Genomic DNA, 21116 nt, shown 5'->3' on the forward strand with positions numbered 1-21116 from the left:
CACAGGCTTGCTAGCATGGTGACAACCAGGAATGCCCGACTTACTAACATCTCCTGTAAACTACCCAAGGTTCGCTTAGCTAATGCCAGAGTAATTAACACGCCGTTACAACTATGGCATCTGGCGAGTGCACTGAAATGGAAATGGTTAGAAACCAATGGAGCCCACCTGCTTGGGTGATGTGGGAAGCATATTTCTCATAGATCATCACTTGATCCCGGTTCAAATAACACAATGCTGAAAGCTAGTTTAATCATAGAAGAAGTGAGAGGAAGCAGGAATATCTCTTAACAACATCAATTATGATAACATTGTAATCAGATCTAGATGTAGTAACTAGAAAGTAACTTTTTGGAGAAATTATATGGCAAGGGGCTGGTAAAAGTAGACGTGGGGTCTACTTCTTCAATGATCCAGATCATTTTGTTAATGTCCATCTTGGATGGACCATGCCTTGAAAATTTTCAGATCTAACCCTGAACTGTCCTGAATTATAGTTTGTAAAATATATGGTTCAGAAAGCAAGAAGACAAATGGTACCAAAAAAAAGGCGATGATAAATTCGCACACCCTGTAGGATAATTCACAACCCTTAAATGTGAATTGACGTCAAAAAGCATTAAAATCTGCCACATCAATTCACGTTAAAGGAGTGAATTATCCTACCGGGGGTACATCTAGCCCTGCCCAGACCCCGCAATGGCGGGAGCCTCTGGGCCGCCCTTTTTTTTTTAAGGTTTTAGATTCTTGTTAGGTCTAAAGTCTATCTGTCTGAGTCTTCCCTGTATTATTGACAATTGTTACGTTGCTCTTTTCTTTGTATGGTTTCCTTCAAACTCAAGAGTATATGGAAATTCATGGGTTCACCGAGCCTCAGTTTTATCTCTCCCGGTTCACCCATGAAACCTTTGTGGCAAGACTACCTTACTGTGAAAGTAAATGGCTTACTAGATGATGGAGAATATGATGGTAATTGTGATTTGTGAATGGGATTCAAGAAGCATTACTATGTCGCTTTCCCTTAAGACAGTATTTGTCCCCACCAATCGTCTTATTGGTGCGCAATAGGTTACTGGGAACTCGCCTTCAAGATATAATGAAGCCCTGTCTTCCTAATGTTATCTATTGACATAATACACTAATGGCAATGGATCTAAACTACCAATGATAGGACACTCTCCTTCTTCTCTCGTCTTTCATCCACGATTTTGAGCAAATCCAAGATTCTAAAATCAGCGTATCCAAACGACACCTAAGGTTCTGTTTCTTTCAACGTAAAATGAAAGTAAAACAAAATTTACACCCATTTTATGCACATTTTTTTATGTGGAAGAATGGGTGTAAAATTTGTTTTACACCCATTTTACATAGAAAGGAAGAGGGTCTGAAAGAAATGGAGACTTAAATAAAATTTTACATGGAAAAAGTATAGAAAGCACTTTGGATTTTATAGTTGTGTCGTGTGCTTCTCTTGTTTAAGCATCACTCTTTATCACCATCTGAGACTATCAACTCTTGGAATCTGAGTATATTGGCCATTTATAATTTTAGAAGAGTAATAAAGTTTGTAAATTTTCAGAACATTCATAAGATTGGGAAAGAAAAGCTAATGTATGATATAAGAAATTCACTACAGAGCTTCACTTGATTATACAGAATGTAAATAAAGAAAGAGAAAATTTGCAAAGTCTACGTGCTGGGCCATCACATACGCTTACGGTCTATTTAAAGATACTAACAAGAGATTGTTAGTTAGTCTTAATAAAATTACAGAAGAGAGATGAGTGAGATGAAGCTCTGTTAATGGCGTCCATTGTTGAAGAAAGAAGGCCCTTGATCTTTGCTTTCATTCGAATTGTAAATTTTAGGTTAATCCTAATGCTAATAGGGGCCATTTCTAAGGCTAAGAGGTGTAGGTATTAAGAGTTAAGGCTAATCCTAAGACTCATAGGTGTAGAGAGTAAGGATTTAAGAGTTTAAGGCCACTAGGTGTACTAATACTAAGCAAGGCAAGGGGCTTAAAGCAAAGAGCAATGGGTGTTTTAGCTAAAGTTTTCTTAAGCATTAACTTGGGGCCATAAGTTCTCCTAGGATGATTTTAATAAATTTTTTATGGTAAAATTGAGGACTTTTGCATGAAGGATAAGGATTATTATAATTAGTGAGAGATATTCCGGGATTAATTTGCATAGAGGTGTAGCAAGCTCATATTGGTTAGGAGCACAGGTGTTTTGTCTTTATTAAGGGGCTGTTTGGATACGCAAATCTTAGAATCCGGGCTTTAGTTTAAAAACAGTGTAAAAGAGGGTTCATGATCGAGCTTTTTGTATGTTGTCCTGACAGTGTTTTTTGGATTTTAAGAAAGAAATCCAGGTTTTAGAAATCTCTCCCGCATCTCGAGATTTCTGAAACCTTGAAACATGCGACGATCGCCTGCTCTCTTGCTGTCGGAAAGAAGGGTGAGAATTAAAAAAAGGACCGCTGGTCTCTTCTCTCGTCTCCAATCTACAATTTTGAGAAAATCCAAGATTCTAAAATCCGTGTATGCAAACAGCCCCTAAGTGTACGGTCACATGCTCTTATTGGTACTCTCACCTGGCTTAAGTATTAAACAGAAGAGGGAGATAGAGAGGGAGTGATAGTTGTTTTACATGGAACCAGAGCTATTGCCTCACGGTAGGTCCTGTCGGAAAGAAGGGTGAGAATTTAAAAAAAGACCACTGGTCTCTTTCTTCTCTCGTCTCCAATCCACAATTTTGAGGAAATCCAAGATTCTAAAATCCGTGTATGCAAACGGCCCCTAAGTGTACGGTCACATGCTCTTATTGGTACGCTCACCTGGCTTAAGTATTAAACAGATGAAGGAGATAGAGTGGGAGTGATGGTTGTTTTACATGGAACCAGAGCTATTGCCTCACGGTAGGTCCTGGGTTTAGAACGGAACAACGCTTTTGGAGTAATTGGTGAAACTTCAAGTGGTACCAAAGATATTGCCCCACTGCAGGTCCAAGTCATGGGCTCAAAACCCAACAAATCCTTGATATAAAAAATCCACGTATGTACCACCGACCAAAAAAGAGGGATCACACACGAGGGAGGGGGTGTTGAAGTATAAATTATTAAATGCGGTTTGCCAGGGACCATCGCATAAGGCATTTCGCGGACCGGCTGTTGCATGAGAGAGTAGCCACCTTAGATGAATTACATGAAAAAGGACAAAATCTGTTGAAAAGCCTATGTGGGCCCTCTAAAAATATCTCTTTAGTGGCATTGCTACTTTTATATATACACACACATTGTTAGGATGATCCAAAGCATTCATTTGAAAGGCCCCATCATAGATAGGGTGTGTACAAAAAAGCAGCTCCATTGGATCATCCTAACCCATCCAAAATTGGGGGGCAAATTGGATAGACACATTTTGCCCACAAATCTACCCATTTTTGCCTCCACTTTTGGAGGGGTTAGGATGATCCAATGGAGCTGATTTTTGGTACACACCCTATATATATATATATATATATATATATATATACTAGTAAAAAACCCCGTGCGATGCACGGGCCGACAAAGAATTGTACAGACCACATCATATGTTGATCCAAATCGTCCATGTGATGGAAGACAGCATCAATAGGTTGTGCCCGTAAAATCATTTCCATAGGCTAATCCTAGCCCTCCAATCTATAGAGGTTTCCATAATTAAAAAAACATAAAGGATGGGGGTAGGATTGAAATTATGTGGCTTTAGTGGGTGCCTTTGTTAAAAAAAGTATAAAAAAAAGTGATGTGTAATTCTCATAGAATTTTGGGAGAAATTCAAATAATTCTCTCCTTTTTTTTTCTGCTATATATATAGAGGAAAGTGAAGCTACACCGGCGGTGTAGCTAACTTAGCTACACCGCCGGCTTAAAATACAATGGGCCCACATTGTTTTGGTGATCCAAACCATTCATTTGATTGGCCCTCACATAGATAGGGTGTCCACCAAAAATCAGCTCCATAGGATCATCCCAACCCTTCAAACTGTGGAGGCAAAAATGGACAAATTTGTGATGATCCTATGGAGCTGATTTTTGGTGGACACTCTATCTATGTGAGGGCCAATCAAATGAATGATTTGGATCACCAAAACAATGTGGGCCCATTGTATTTTAAGCCGGCGGTGTAGCTTCACTTTCCTCATATATATATATATATATATATATATATATATACTAGTAATACCTGACGTGTGATGCACGATACATGTAGAAACAATAAGCAAAAAAGTATATATAACCACTTACCAAGTAACGAAAAAATGCAGAAGAAGTGTAAAAAAAATATGCACGATGCAGTGAAAAAAAAGTATATGATACAAAATTTTCTAACGAATTGTTGTGTAAAAAAAATAAGAAAATGCACTACACGGCCAAAAAAAAGTATATGAAACAACAAAAACAAATGTTATTTAAAAGATATGTAGAAAAAATAAGGAATGTGGTAGGATTGAAAACATGTGGGTTGAATGAGTGCCTTTGTTAAAAAGCATAAAAGGGGATAGAATTGAAAATATGTGGGTTAAATGGGTGCTTTTGTTAAAAAGTATAAATGAGGGGGTAGGATTGAAAATATGTGGGTTGAATGGGTGCTTTGTTAGAAAAAGTCAAAAAAAAGTGAGGTGTCAATTCCACCAAATTTTCAAAAAAATTCAAAAAAGCTTGGGCTTTTCCTCCCAGCTTTCTAATATATAGATCAACCTATGCTGTGGCCCGTACAGTTCTTTATCGGCCTGTGCATCGCACGGTGTTTTTTACCAGTACACTATATAGCACAAGCGAAAATGAGATAATTTTTTTAATTTTTCCTAAAATTACACATCACTTTTTTTACTTTTTTAACCAAGGCACCCATTCAGCCCACATATTTTCAATCCTACCCTCCTTTACGCTTTTTAACAAAGGCCTCCATTAAAGTCACATAATGCCAATCCTACCCCCCTCCTTTATGCTTTTGTAATTACAATAAAATGGACCTTTTGCTTCGCAAAATTACGGATTGGGTATATCTGTTACATAATACTACGAATTTTTCTGAACAAATTACATAATACTACGGATTCACGACAGCTTTCAAAATATTGACGAATTTTGAGCACTTTAAGAGGAACAACATGTTATGGACCTCTATAAATTGGAGGGCTAGGATTAGCCTATGAAAATTATTTTACAGGCACAACCTATTTCTATTGTGTTCCATCACATGGACGGTTTTGATCAACCTATGATGTCGTCCGTACAGTTCTTTGTCGGCCCGTGCATCGCACGGGGTTTTTTACTAGTATTATATATATAAGAGCCTCCATTTCAAGAAAGAGTATATTTATCTACGGATTGAGCCTCCAGCTGAATTGGTTTCTCCAACCCTGGGGTCAGAGAAAGTCACGGTGCAGCAACATTCCATGAGAGAGAGAGAGAGAGAGAGAGAGATTCTCATCTTCATTATTAATGCACAATAACATCCTAACCAAATAACAGCTTCAAGAAGTATATGATAGAATCAAATCAGACAAATGATAATTCCTAAGTGAATAACAACACAATTTATTATGATCACAGATATACAAAAAAGTTTCCATGTTCAAGCAACATGAGTTCCCTCCAAAGACTTCCAAATCTCACAACATTCCTCATCTTCCTTGGATTTACTCCTCCCCGACATGATCCCGAAAGACGAGTTTGGCGTTTGCATAAGGTCCAGTGTCAAATGCACCGCGGGCCCATGGAATGGGCTCCACTCTGGCACTAGGCATGGCCTCTCGGACCCGTCTGGAACCACTTGATGCTGCTGATGGGGCACATGGGAGAGGAACATCTGGCCACCACCAGTTTCATCCAAGCCGTGGTGCCATACCCGGTCGGAGAAGAGTTGTCGTGCGAGAACGGCTGCACGGTTCTCTGCAATCAGCTCGCGAAGGGCTGCACTGGATCGAGAGGAAAGATCGAGATCGGTGGGAGATACCCAAGATGAGGTCATGGATGACAGAAGAGAGAGAGCACGTCCTGTGGACGATATGCAAGGGAATCTGCCACCCATCAATTTAGTCTCTGTGTGCATAAAACGCCATTCATCAGCTTTTTCCAATCATATTAAGACAATAAAATCAAATATTTGAGAAGAAATATAAAAATTAGCAGGATGAATACCAGATTCTGTTCAAATCATTACCATGATTCATGTAATGTACATTTGAAGATCCTCTTTACTTCTTTTAATAATAATATGGAAATTTTAAGAGTGCAATTATGCTATCTTCAGCTATACGGGAGTAAAACTCTTGTTTACATAGAAGGTGGGCTTCAAAGCATGTATAAGTCACAATACATGTATCCTATGTCACTTTAAGTACCCAAGGAGGGAACAAAATTAAAGCTGAATTACTTTAGAAAGTAATTTCATCATTTGATACGTTTGTTGGGTAAATTACGGGTTTATGTAAATTAGTTCAGCAATCTAAGTGATATAGATCGTGTAGCTACGATGAAGAATACAAAATTACCGATAATAGTAGAGTATGTACTCCACAATTCCGTAAATAATATTCAAATCAAATATGATCGAAATAAAAGGAAATTCGAGTCGAAGATGCATGTTACTGGTTTAACGTTACCGTTAAGATAGATTATTGTCCCACCACAATTGGGTTTTGTAGGGAATCAAATCAGGTAGAACTCACCCCTAAAAGCTAGCTATTAGAGGGAGGGTGCCCGTTCCCTTATAACCCAGCCCCATCCCCATCACTTTACCGATGTGGGACTATTTGCTTTTGCGTGGAACCCCAACAGTTTTGAATTGGGTTACTTGCGAGTTGCAACCTATCTACATGATACAACACCACTATAGGCGTCTTTGACGGCGTGCATGCTCCGCTCAGATCTGGCAAACATGATGTATGCCGAACAATTTGCACACTTGAAGCAAAAACTCGCAAAGACTTGGATATTAGAGAAAAACTATGAACTTGTAAAATACAAGTATATAAGAAAGGATCAAAAAATGAAGGGAGAAGAATGATCTTTAGTATGTAAAATACATAGTCACTCTCCACGCCAAACGTCTCTCTTTTCAAGCCACTGATCGTAAAGGAATAAAAAATAAATAAAGCACAAAACAAATAAAAATTAAAGGATGAATAAAATGTTGTGCAAAAACGTATAAAATGCTAACAAGTATAAAATCTTATAAAGAAAAGACATTTGAAATTTGATTCAATAGAAGCCAAAACCAAAAGCCTTTAAATGACTAAAAATATCCAGCAATATTTATTTCTCGAATTCTATCAAATGTATATTCCTGTGCCTCAAACAATTACAATGCGGGATAGAAGGGACCCAGTATAATGTTAGTCTCATCCCACAAGATGAGGGAATGGGTGCAGCACTTCATAAGAATTAGATAGTCCCATCCTAAATAACTTCCCATTCAGTTTCTAAAACATAGATGCTGAAAACGCTTCTAAATGAGATTTAGTTCCAAGGATATGATGGTCAGAAATATGCTATTTGCTGTTTTTTAATCTATTTGTGCATCAAGTCCGAAGATCTCAATGTATAATGAAGAAATAAAGGAAGCTAGTAGTTTTATAGGCTTTCTCATATTTAGTGGGATGAATTAATGTAAGACTTAAAGTGACTCTAGATAGGAGAATGAAGGATATTTAGGATTCTCTGAACCCGTAATTAGTAGAGATGGAGAGGTCCCCGCAAAAAGAAAATGTTGTTTTAATCAGTGTTTAAAATGCAAATGTGACGCGGAACGCAGCCAAGAAAAATCCTTGTCGGCTCAGCGGGGACGTGGCCAAGAACATGGTTGACGCGGTCATAAATCGGGGGAGTCAAAGGAGTTTTTATTGACTACGTAGGGTAAAACACGGAATGTAGATGCAGTGCAGCTCGGAACGTTGCCAAGGTAAAAGGGAGTCGACTCAGGCAAGTTCTGAGTCGAGTCAGAGTTTTTCAACATTGGTTTTAATAAAGGGAGTGGTGGGGATTGACATAACTTATGGAGTTCATAATTGGTTGATTGTTGCCGTTTCATAGACCTGGTGTATAGTCAGAAATAAATGAGATTTTACTTTACAACCATAAAAAACACTTTGAAGAGAGTCCTTTGGTTAGTATACCAGTAACTTGATCGTTGTTGGCCATAAAGACAACATGAGGTTCACAAATAAAACGCCGCCAATAAAATGATAATCAGTCTTAAAATACTTTGTGCAAGCATGAAATACTAGAAGTGGTGGATGACAAAGGTACACGTGAATCATGTAGTGAATACTGGATCAACTGTAAATTAACAGTGGTAATGACTAAAGACTGATATGCAACTTCAATGTAGGAATGTGACACAACACATGCCGACACTCCTTTCAACACTTTTAAATATAATGTTAAAAGTGGCAGACTTGCTGTGGGCGTGTCGACACGGTTTTGTAAGTGTGACATTCTGTTTTATTATTTGATATCATGCTTACATCTTTTGTTATTAACTCTTCTTTTATTTTAAACTCTTCTCTTGGCTCTTTTTTATCTAATATTTTTTGTTATATCCCTTCCCTAAATCCAAAACCCTAAATAAACTCTTATTTCAATATTATATTCATTCTATCCTATTAGTCTCTGTTTCTCGCTGCATATTGGACACGGAAGAGAACTAGATTACATTGATGAATGAATTGGTATTTGATTATCTCATGTTTGTTTTAGGGCGATGATATTGTCACCCCCCCTGCGTACGCATTCGCCCCCCTTATTAATGCTTTTTGACGTCAAATCAAGCCAAAAGGGGAGCGAATGCGTAATTTAGGGGGGGTGACAATATCATCGCCCTTGTTTTATATTATAGTTGATCAATCGTAAGATTTATTAGTTTGTTAAATGAATACCATAATCAGTAATTTATATGTATGTACTTGAATGGGCACCCAAGTTATAAATTCCATTCAATTCCGGCAAAACGGAACGACCATATTTTCCGTTCTGGTCCATTCCGGTCGTTCCGGCCGGAATTCCGGACGAAACAAGCAGAATGCCCATTTTAGATTTGTTAAAAATAGTTTCAAGACCCAAATCAAAAAGGATAAAGAGTCAACTTTCCAATTCGAAGTACAAAATTCAAAGAAAAATGTCATGTCAAAATCTACCTTTCAAACGATGGGGTATTTTTCTAATTTTAAAAATTCATAAATTCTATCATGTCCAAATATTATTAAATCCCAAAAGTCCGGTAAAAAAACTCTGATAATTTGGTTTCTAAAAATTTTTCATCTTGTTAGGCACTAGTCAACACAGGCATTTCAACTGATAGTGATTTTCCTATTAGTAAACGTTGGATCTTTTACATTTTTTGTTTATTTAATTGTTTCTTTTCTTTTCTTTTTTTTGGATTTTTTCATATTTTTAACTATTGAAAAAAAATTTCGCTTGTCGTAGCAGAACGAAAAGTTTCAAACAAAACACAGAACGAAACGGACGAAACACCGAAACGTTCTGTCATAGTCGCCAAAACGAAAATGCGAACAAAATGGAATTTATAACTTAGACGGGCACGCAATTATTTCTAGTTTTTTAGGTTGCCCCATTAGACACCTCGTATCTATGAAAAATCATGACATTTTAGAATTTGAACAAATTAACTATTTAGAAGAAGGAAAATAGGAAGAAGGGTTTGAAAGGATGCTCGATGAATTTGACATGATGACCTTGAAGTAGTGAACAAAAGAAGGGAAGGAATCAGCTTAAATTTGGAAGACAACTACATAAAGTAGGATGGGTCCACGAGGATAAGAAAAGTGGCATGACTCACTTATTAGTCACAACTAACAAGAGGCTAACGTTTGTATCGCCCCCCTTCATTAAGCAAATGATGGGTTACAGGATCCTGCTTTCAACATGGAGCAGTTGAAAGAGTTGGGAGAGAACAACCAGAGACAGTTGGAGAGGAATGCTAAAGAAGAAATCAAAGCATGAAGAAAATAATCCAAGAAGAAAACCACACAAGAAAGGACATAAAATTTTCTCTTTATTGAATATTATTAAAAACTCCACTTTACGCTCCACATTTTTGCACTTCCATAATTATAAGGCCAAACACTAAGTAAGACTCAAACTCCACTAACCAACTTGTACTTAAATTCCACTTCAACTAAAATTCTATTCTAACTAAAACTAAAATTATAGTTTAATTCGAATTCTTCCAAAACCAAACTCAAACAACCAAATCCTAAACTTACTATAATTCCAAGTTTAACTAGGACTCATGATGTCGGCCCGGCCCCTTCGACGCTGTGTATAGGTTGGCAAGAACCTTAAAAAGGAATGGTCGGGATGGGGCGATCACAGCTAACCAACAACAGAAGAGGGAGCAAGAAATTTGATGGTGAAGAGTCCATGAGCAAGATGACATACAACGATAATTGTGGGTTTCCACTCGAAGATGTGGAATAGCACAAAAATGGTAGTGATAAGGAAATTGTCGAGATGAGGGTGGAGGAAAATGACGATGAGGAAGATCACAAACAAATTTGTTGGACTATACCAGCTGATGATTGTGATGAAAGATTTTTTTTTTTTTTAAAATGGTAGATTGTGATGAAAGCAAGGTTTTAAATTTAGACATTTCGGTCCAAAATTTAGGGTTTCGGTCGAGACCGAAACTGAAATTGCGTAAAGTCGAAACGTTACAAAATTTCGACCGAAATTTCAGGGATTTCGTCGAAATTTGGTAACGGATAAAATATTAGTTCATTTGATTTTGATAGATTTCGTCTTTCGGCTGAAATTTTGGTTTCGGTGAGGACCAAAATGCATTCCGTGAAAGATCCATCTAATCCATCATTTGAGGGGATGATACGGTCATGAGTGAGGGCCCGCCTAGGTATGGGACTAGGTGAGACCCAGCCTAAAATGGGATAAGTTTAAAGGGCCTAGCCTAACGTGTTCCATCAGCTCTAGATCTTTTGGAGTATTGCTTAGGTACCTAACATTTGGTATCAAAGCAGCCACCACGTCCCGTGTTCGAGCCACATAAGGTTTTTTTTTTTTTTTTCAAGGAAACCTAGAACAAGAGTTGTAGTGCACGAGCAAGAGATAAGAACGATGCTTTAAGAAGGATAAAACCCCTTCCCACTTGTGTAGGGTTTCATGGGGACTATAATCACATGTGACTTACAAAAGTGCCCATTAAGGAAATAACATATTTACACGTACAATCTAGTCATACACTAAACAATTTCACTTCATAAAATAAAAACCTGCAATGGTTACCATTTTAGTTTGTTATCCTATGCAAAATTATGATTAATTATTGGTTAAAGTATTTCTTGGCTAATCAAATGGTAAATCAATTCAACATTTTGAAGGATCTTTGTCAATAAGAAACATATTCATAAAGAAATATAGCATAAAGTATAAACACATAACACAATAAGATTTGTGGCTTAACAATGTAGCCATATCTCTAAGATTAAGGTTATATATTTACAGCCTGCTATAAAGAGAGGGGAAAAAAAGATTCTCTCCCTTAAGATACTCAGAACCTGTGAAACTGAATCGAATTAACATCACCCTAAAATAAAGCCTACAGGAGAATCTATATCCCAAACAAATAATAAACTTAGCAATTAGGGGCCTGCCACTTGAGGTAAAGTATTCAATACTATCCAAAACGTCACTCCCTAGCAGAGTATACAATATTGTCCCAAAAATCACTCATGACAATACAGGACATCTATTATAACCATGGTTTTAAATTTCGGTTTTGGGGATGCATTTCGGCCCAAACCGAAATTCGCCGAAATTATTCATTCTTATTTTATTCATTCCGAAATTTTGGAATAACATTAATTTTCTATTTTAAAAAACCAAATTACCGAAATTTGAACCGAAATTTGAGCCGAAATTACCCAAATTTGGGATTTCGCCAAATTTCGGTTTCGATCCCAACTGAAATCTGAAATTTTGGTCCTAAATTTCAGATTTCAGACGAAATTTAAAGCCATCATTTTAACAATCATGTTCGGTTTTGTTTTAAAGTCTTCATGAGTTCATATATATATATATATATATATATATCATGTTTCGGCTTCAGTCGTAATGGAAATGAAAGCATTTCCGTTTCGAATGAAAAATTCAGTGGAATTATGAAAATGTATGAAAACATATGCAAATAATAGACATTTAGGATGAAACTTTAGGAAGTGGTAGAATAAGCTAATACACACTCAAAAACTATCACATGAGTAAAAAATACTACCCATAATGGGTTAACAACATAACGACAAGCGGTGTTGCATGTCTGACAAGCGTTGTTGCATGTCTGATAATTCCATACATACCACAAGTCAAATGTAATTCATAAATAATTATATATAATATATATGGTACATTTCACATGTGATTCATATAAATATAATTACGTAACACATACTAGCAGATTATATCAGTAAAATACTTACAATTTTGATTTCACTTTACGTTTCAGTTTTGATATGTGTTTCAGCAGGGACAAAAAACAAAATATTGTGATCGTTTCGTTACGTGGCGGTTCTAGTTAAAATTTAAACCCAAGATATTAGTTTATATAAGCATAACTCCCACCTCTTATCTCAAAGAGAAAATTATGTAAGGCCGCCACGCTTGGATACCAGCAAGATTTAGATTTGGATTTAGTTGATATTTTTGAACTAGATCAGATCCTTAGAATTTCCAAATCAGTTACAGCAGCGCAAAAAAATTCCGATTTTCAAATCTTTTCTGCGAGCCATTATTTGGAAATCAACGTTTGTAGCAACTTCCGTCACCATCGCTGCTCCTCGACGTTGCTCCGGCAGCAGTGAGGCATCCCTCCCACCCTCACTCTCTCTCTCTTAAAACATGATCATGAAGATGATTGATGTGTTTTGTGTCCAAATCAAAATACAAATGCATGAGGTATCCAAACGGGCCCTAAATGATTGCAGCTCATATAACTCAACCAAATTTGAATCTTGAGGAGGGCTAAGTTTGAAAGGAAAGAGATCACCGTGCCACCAAAGAGGAAACAAATTAAAAGGCTTCTTTATCTAAAGAATCTCATGTTGAGTCTCATAGATAACTGGATACAAAGATGTACAAAGTACATAAGACCATATACAAGAAGGTGAAGAAGAAAATAAAATATGGAGGAAACAAGCATCCTACTGCCAAGAGCAAAAGCTCAACTGCACCAACAGATCCTATTGTTTTACCCACAGAATTAAAAAACCGAGGGAGACGATTAGTGTCCAACTAATTGTTACACAAAATCTTGATTGGTCTTATTTTGTTGAATGTGATGCCTTGTGTTACACAGGTTTCCAAACTTCTATCACATGAGGCCAAGACATTCCTGCCTTCGAATTGAAATTGAGTTGTCCAAGTTTTAAAGAAATTCTCAGCTAGCTAAAGCCATTTATTTTAAACAAGGATTCTAGTTAAGAAAAGGGACAATATTACAACATGAGCAGAGCTTGCCCAATTCACATGGATCTAGATTCATTCTCCTCAGCTAAATCATCAGTTATCTCAAACACTTCAAAGGGTATAAGATGTTGGAGAAAGAAATTCAATTATCTCTGATGAAGTTTAAGGATTCTATCAATAATACAATATATCCTTCAAAGCCAATGGGATATAGCAACGATGTTGCACCCAAGTGATCAAATTAGAGAAACCATCATCAACCATAAACTTGTAATAGAAATTGATACTAATGACTCAATGAGTAGCGCTCGAACCTAAGCTTCATTCGAATCTTTAAGACCTACTGGACATGAGGAGACTCTCTCACCACTTCACCTCTATCATCCCAAGAGCCACTGCTAATCACTACACTCTTTCTGCCTCTCACCTACACGATGACTGAACACTCAATATCCCTAGCAGCGCCCCGATATCTTGCATCTACAGCGGCAATTTTTCAAATCTTTCACAAATCTTGAGGGTTGCCTTTTCCCCATGCCTTCTATCCCTTAGTATAACTAGGCTAGCAAGGTTTGGGAATTTGGGGAAAGCCAAAATAAGAAAGTGTTTTCTTTAGGTTTTTTCAGTGTTTAAAACTGAAGATGTGGGTCAAAAATGCTGCCAAGAAAAATCCTTGTTGAGTGGGCGCAGACGTGGCCAAGAACGCGGGTGAGTACTCAGCTGACACGGTCATAACTCGGGAGAGTCAAAGGAGTTTTTATCAACTCTGTAGGGCAAAATGCGGAACACGACCAGGGGAAAAGGGAATCAACTCGGAGGAGTCCAAGATGACATTGGGGAGTTTTAAAACTATGGGTTTTATCAAAACCGTTGACATAAAAGACTCTCCAAGGCTTACAACCAATAGGACGAGGCACAAGAAGACATTTTCTTCTCTTAGGAAGAGAGTGAAAAGAAAGGGAAAAAATTAAGGGGTGGATATATTACCAGTTTGATGATAAGGATAAGGATAAGGATCATGACGGATTTCTCGCTTGGACAAGAGGTAATAGGTTATTCTCTAATAGGCAATATAAGAAAGGTAAGCAAGGAGGGATTTGGAACGAGTTGAAAGGGAAGGATTTGAGAATCAATCAATCGTTTTTTGTTTACATAGTGAAACATTCTCTGAATCACTAGTGGAGATGGCCTTTGAGCCTAACAACGTAAATTGTGTGTTCTTTGTGTTGCCGTTGTGTGATTGTTTTATTGTAGTTTTTTTATCAGAATTCTGTCGGTCGGTCCGTATTCTAAATCACCTTTTTTCAATAAACATTTCTTTCTAGTGACCAAACTAAAAATCATCAAGATCTTTAGATTAAACATCATTCTAATCTACAGAATAAAAGGTGGCATCGTTAATTACTCGTGCAATATCTTTCTCCGTGACAAACTTTGACACATAAATGAACAATAATCTAATCACGATTCATTAAATTCTAATGATGCTGACTAACAGTGACAACTCCTAATCTCCTATATAAATGACCACATGTTTATTTAAGAAAACAACAAGAACCCATGAAAGCAACACATGGAATGTTAATAAATAAATTAATATACATAACCAAACCCCCCAATAACAAGAAAAAGAAAGGAAAGATAGAATAATACCTTGAGAAAGATTTCTCGTCATGGATTCGTTAGTGCTTTTTCTCCTCCTCTCATTATGCCCTGCCAACCTCCTCCTACAACTCCTCTTCGAATCATCAAACTCAGACACCAGATGAAACCTTCAACCAAGCAAAAACACAAAAATCAAACAAACAAACTCAACAAAAACCCCAAAACACACCCCCTTTTTATCCTCTTTCACCCCCCCCCCCCCCCCGCCTTACCTACTACATTGCTGGCAAAACCTCTGCTCCATCCCTAACACCACAACCTTAGGTGCTTTGGAGTGCATCTCGCACACCTTATGCCTCCTATGATACTCCTTCACGTTCAACAGTGCCACGTGGCACCCTTCCACCTGGCACCTCGGAACAGACGCCGACGTACTGCCAGCTGTCCGTCTCTTTAAACCCGCCACGTGTCCGTCTCCGACTAACCGGCCATCCTCGAAGTAGTGTCTCTTCCCTAGCTTCAAGCACGTGAGGTGAGGGTCCGACGTCACGTGCGTTCTTAGCCCCCCGCCGGTGTACGGTCGGTAGTGGTGGTCAGTGTTCCCCGCCGGGAGACAAACCGTTAACTGAGTCGCCGACTCGTTGAAAGAAGAAGGGGGTGGGTTATTATTAGTAATGGCACCCCAATTCCCTACCTCCCAATAATCCCAAGGCAAATTATGATGGATTTTGCCCCCACAGTTTTCACTCCTTCCACCCCCATTCTCCATCTCTCTCGCTTTCTTTCTTTCTTCCTTCCTTCCTTTTCTGTCTTTGTTTCTATAAATGAAGAAGAAAAGTAGAGGGACAGGGGTAGTGAGTCAGTGATAGAGAAAGGAGAGAAAGATGAAGGGTGTTTCCTTGTTGGCTTGTTCTCGTCCAATAGACGAGTAAAGAAAAAGAAATGTTTGCAGGGGACGCGTGGCATGTTAGGACTGGAGAGACTGAAAGGGATGTGGGCCCACGGTTGGGACACGTGTCGTTGGGAGTGACAAGACAAGAGAGAAAGGTGGTGTTAATGCGGCCCATCTCATCTGCCACAAGATATCGTGAAGAATCCTTTGCTCAGACAAATATTTCATCAATCTCTTTCTTTTTCTCATTTTAGAACATAAAAAGTGAGGAAATGATATCGGCACTCCCAGTTTGATAACAACACCCCCACTATATTTACTCGAGTAAATGCTTTTTTTTCCCTTTTTTTTTTTTTTTTTGAAATGGCGAAATCAACCTATGGATCGGAGGGTTAGGATCTGAATGTTAGAGGATTGATCCTAACCCTCTATAGATCGGAGGGTTAGGATCAACCTATGGAAATAATTTTTGGGGCACAACCTATTTAGGCTTGGCCCATCTAATGGACGGTTTGGATCATCCTATGGTTAGGGCCATACCGTACTTTTAATAAAGTGAGAGTGCCCTCATCAAAACACAGTAGTGCTGATAACATTTCACTTTTGGGAATTGTAATATCCTTCTGACAAGATGGTTTTTTAAAATATGGTTGTGCTGATAGGGTAGGCTAGCTATTCTGAAGAATGTACAGATACCCAATCAAAAGAACATGTTTGATTAAGCAAGGAGTGTCTAATGAAAACAAGGGAGTGTAGATATCATTTCCTAATAATGTAAGAGCAATTGATAATGGCACTACAGTGTTTTGATAACTGCGCAAAGTCACCTTGTCTTGCTTCGAAGAGCTTTTTAATTGGCTTCTAAGGTTACTACAGTTAGCTCTTAGAAGCCTAAGAAAAGAAAGACAGGACGAGTTTGTGCAATTATCAAAGCAAGGTAGTGCTAATATCTGTAGACTGTAAATAGCCTTCACCTTTGTGGTAGCTCTTGGTTTACCTTCGATAGCTAGTTACAACTTGTAAAAGGGAGTGCTCATATATTTGCCCCCTTTTCTTAACCGGGCAAGCCCCTGCTAGTGTATTTATGAGTTATGACTACCTTCTACACTAAAAGGGGTGGCCCAAGTAAGAAAAAGGGGTGAATATGTCATTTCCCTCACAAAAGTAAAAAATGTAGGGGAGACCGAGAGGACTTCATTAATAAAGGGAGTGCTCATATCAATTCATGTGGTAACTTTCTCTATTACCACACAGTATTAGGCTTTTAGCAGCATTGTGTAGCTGGTGCGTTCGTTTTCATCCTAAAAACAAAAGAAGGGAATGATATTTACGAGTCATGACATGCAAAATGAGAAGTTTCTCCGAAGCTTCATACCTCTACGTGGACCCAATGGCACAGTACTTGAAAATGACTTTGGGCGATCCTCACCGTTCAATCTGAATACATGATTCCTATTGTTAAGATGGAAGCATAGTTTTAAATATTGCAATATTAAATCAAGGGAAATGTTATCAGCACTACTCTATTTCAATGAGAGCACTCCTCACTTTATTAAAAGTACAGTATGGCCTGCACCATAGGATGATCCAAACCGTCAATTAGATGGGCCATAGCCTACATAGGTTCTGCCTCAAAAATTATTTCCATAGGTTTATCCTAACCCTCCGATCTATAGAGGGTTAGGATCAACCCTCTAACATTCGGATCAGAAGGTTATGATCAGCCTATGGAAATAATTTTTGGGGGCACAACCTATTTATGGCTCATCTAATGGACGGTTTGGATCATTCTATGGTGCGGGCCATACCATACTTTTAATAAAGTGATGAGTTCCCTCATCGAAATACAGTAGTGCTGATAACATTTCCCTTCATTATATGTATTTTATCAATATTCGACACCCTCCCAAGTTCCAAATGCAAGGGGAAACCTGAGGTTGAAGTACTAAAGTGCATGCAAAATAAGGTTCTTACAAGTACAATTTATTTAGAGAAATAACACCAGCACTCCTCGTTTTGACAATGACCCTCTTTTCTTTGATTGCACTTTTCTAATAGGCTTTCTTATGCTGTTATCATTCATAAAAAGCTATCAACATTGGCAAAATAAATAGAAGAGTGTCATTATCAAAATTAAAAAAATAAAGAGGAGTGTCATTATCAAAGCTAAGTTGTAACAATTTGGTAATAGTAACAAATTTTACCAAGTAATTAGAGATATTAGTAAAACAAGAGGGTGCAGATATCATTCCCACAGAAACACAAATGTCTACAACTCACATTACAGACTATAGCCAGAATTGACAAACTATCAAATAATCAGAAAAAAAGATATTTGTTTTCTTCCAAATAAAGTCATTTTTAGAAAAGACAAACAAAAGGGAGTGGAAATATCATTTTTTTCTGTCATGTCATTTGCCTCGCTGGTTTAAATGACAGCAAGAGGAACAACGACTGGGAAAAGTTCGTAGAATGGGACCCACCATCTACGACCTAGAAAGTCTTCCTGGAATGAAAAGGACAATTCCAAAAGAAGAAGTGGCAAGAGAAGGCCTGCCTAAAACCAGACAACTTCCCTTCTTGCTCCACTCTCTTCTAACAATTTGCCCAACCGTCCATTTTTCAACACATTAATCGGACGGTACCCAATGGAGAGGATCTTAGAGGATGGTGAGGCCCCCCCTGATATGTGGGCTATCTATAAATTGGGTCACACTAGTCACTAGGGGTGTAGCTTCGGTGTGGCTCAGTGGCTCAACTCAATTTCAGCTGGGCTTGTGTATCTTTTCTGATTTCTACCTATGATGCTATTGAGGCTTGCTCTGGGGGAAAACCCAATCCTTCTTGCGTTAAAAGTCCAGATTCAATTTCTCATAGCTTTCATTGAACCATAGCATAAATTTAGGAAAGTGATATTTACGCCCCTTTTCATCACCAGGGACACCCAGCATCAGTGTATCAATGGCAAAAAGAGGGCTCATGTACTTTATGTCAGAAAATTCCAGAGGCTTTGATTGCAAAGTACACTGGCAAATGGGTGTCCCTGGTGATAAAAGGGGCGTAAATATCATTTCCCTAAATTTAAATACAAACACTACTTTGCCACATTGCATGACACTATTCGACTACACCAATTTTTCTCGAAAAAGATCCTAATATCACTCAAACAAACCTCTACATAATACTCACCTACTAATCCCAAACAAACAAACTCTTCTAGAGATACACCCAACTAAGAGACTCTTTTCTTGTTAGACACCAAAATATAACACTTATATGCAATACCTTCCCAGCAGCCATGTGGGACACATAGGACACGTACACATCATTCCCTTCCCTTTGAAGAACCTAGTCCTCCAGGTTAGCATCAACATTCCGAATTTCCTTCTCGTATGATTCTTCTAGCCAGGAACCTTCCATCAAGTAAAGCTTTTGGGCCTTGCATCTGTGTTCCATAGAGAACCTCTAGTCACAATTGTAGCACAAACCTTGGGCACGTCGTTCTTGAATTTGGGCCGGAGTAAGTCGAGTAATTTTCAGGTGAGGTTATTTGGGGACAATCATGTTGGAACCTACCTGATTTTTGTCGCCAACTCCTATTTTTTCTTCTTGCAACCGAGGGTGAGATGATTTGGGGACAATCATGTTGGAATCTACCTGATTTTTATCGCCAACTATCACAAACAAACTCTTCTAGAGATACACCCAACTAAGAGACTCTTTTCTTATTGGACACCTAAAAATAACACTTATCTGCAATACCTTACCAACAGCCATGTGGAACACATAGGACAGGTACACATCAGCTTGGATTGGAGTTTCCTAGGTTAGGGTTGGGAAATTGGGTTAGGGTTGACTAGTTGAGGAATTGGGCTATTCTATACGACCCGAACCCAAACCTTCCTTCTAATTTTATACTGATCTTAAAAAGGGATATGATGTATTCACCCGATTATTTACTTGTGACAGCCCCCTCTAGTGTAACATAGTAGTCATAAATACACGAGCGGGACTGTCCCAAGTAAAAAATTGTGTGAAAATATCACTTCCCTTTTAAAAATCTTAGGGCCGTGATTTCTTTTATATTTTTTATGATAATAATACCTGAGCCAACGCAAACCCAAGCCGGCCCAATCTACAAAATTGGATCAGACAGGTTGAGCTAGGTTTGCAAGATTTGGAGACGGGTTAAGTTAGGCGATTAGAACAATCAGTTGTGAGTGCCTAACCGATTATTGGACTCAAATTCAATGTGAATTTGAGCCCAATAATCTGTTTGGTACTCACAATCTGTTGTAATAATCTTAAGGTCCTGTTTGTTTTAGATTATAACAATCAATTGTAGAGTCCCCGACCGTGAGCGAAAATTGCATTAAATTTGAGTCCAATAATCGGTTGGGGACTCCACAGTCAGTTGTCATAATCTAAAACAAACAGGGCCTAAACGAAGGGGGGCTTAGGATTGACCCACCCAAGGCTCGGGTTGGATCAGGTTAGGATTGAGGTAATGCCACCTTGGGTTGGGCTACGGTTAGCCCCAAACTGGCCAGGGTTTCACCCCTAGGTCCCACGCTCTTGTTCATTAAATGTGGGACAAAGCTAGAAGATGCTGCAGAGATGGGAAAATATCAAAGATTCATAAATAAATGAGAACCGCTGGTACTTTTAATTCATGAATTTTAGAAGTACGCGACATGATATGCGAACGCCCCCTTTGTCTTGCACTTTATTTCTTGAAATTGGTGGGTTTTTTTAATCAAAATAAACACAAATAGGTAGCTTTTAAGATCTAATAATGAAATTTCATGAAAAAAAAAGAGATACTACAGCACAGTATGACTTGGGTGCCTTAATTGTCAAAGCTAGAAGCTATTTTGAGTGGAAATGCAGTCATTTTTTTAAAATGACAAACAAAAATGAAGTGAAAAAAGGCCGTGGATATTAGAAATAGGAAGCACACTTTCACCCAAAAAAAAAAGAAAAGGCTACTGTACAATGTTTTGATAATTGCACTAACTCGTCTTGTCTTTTATTATTTAAGTAGCTTTCAAAAGGTTATTATAGTTCCCAAAAAGCTCTCATAGACAGATTAAAACAAGAAAGACATGATGAGTTTGTGCAGTTATTAAAACATGGC

The 21116-nt window shown here is 38.0% G+C and overlaps 1 protein-coding gene across 1 annotated transcript; it reads right to left on the minus strand.

Annotated features, from left to right (window-relative positions):
* Window positions 1–5539: 5539 nt before the first annotated feature.
* Window positions 5540–15919, minus strand: LOC143883505 (squamosa promoter-binding-like protein 7). The gene is made up of 3 exons (XM_077386852.1): window positions 15360–15919; window positions 15136–15254; window positions 5540–6090 (listed from the first exon to the last, which is right to left on the minus strand). The coding sequence occupies exons 1-3, from the start codon at window positions 15854–15856 to the stop codon at window positions 5624–5626; spliced, it is 1083 nt and encodes a 360-aa protein (XP_077242967.1). The 5' UTR covers window positions 15857–15919; the 3' UTR covers window positions 5540–5623.
* Window positions 15920–21116: the final 5197 nt, after the last annotated feature.

The sequence above is a fragment of the Tasmannia lanceolata genome, unplaced genomic scaffold, assembly GCF_043159265.1.
Source record: "Tasmannia lanceolata isolate RefF3 unplaced genomic scaffold, GAP_Taslan_0.1 ptg000008l, whole genome shotgun sequence".
Taxonomy (NCBI): domain Eukaryota; kingdom Viridiplantae; phylum Streptophyta; class Magnoliopsida; order Canellales; family Winteraceae; genus Tasmannia; species Tasmannia lanceolata.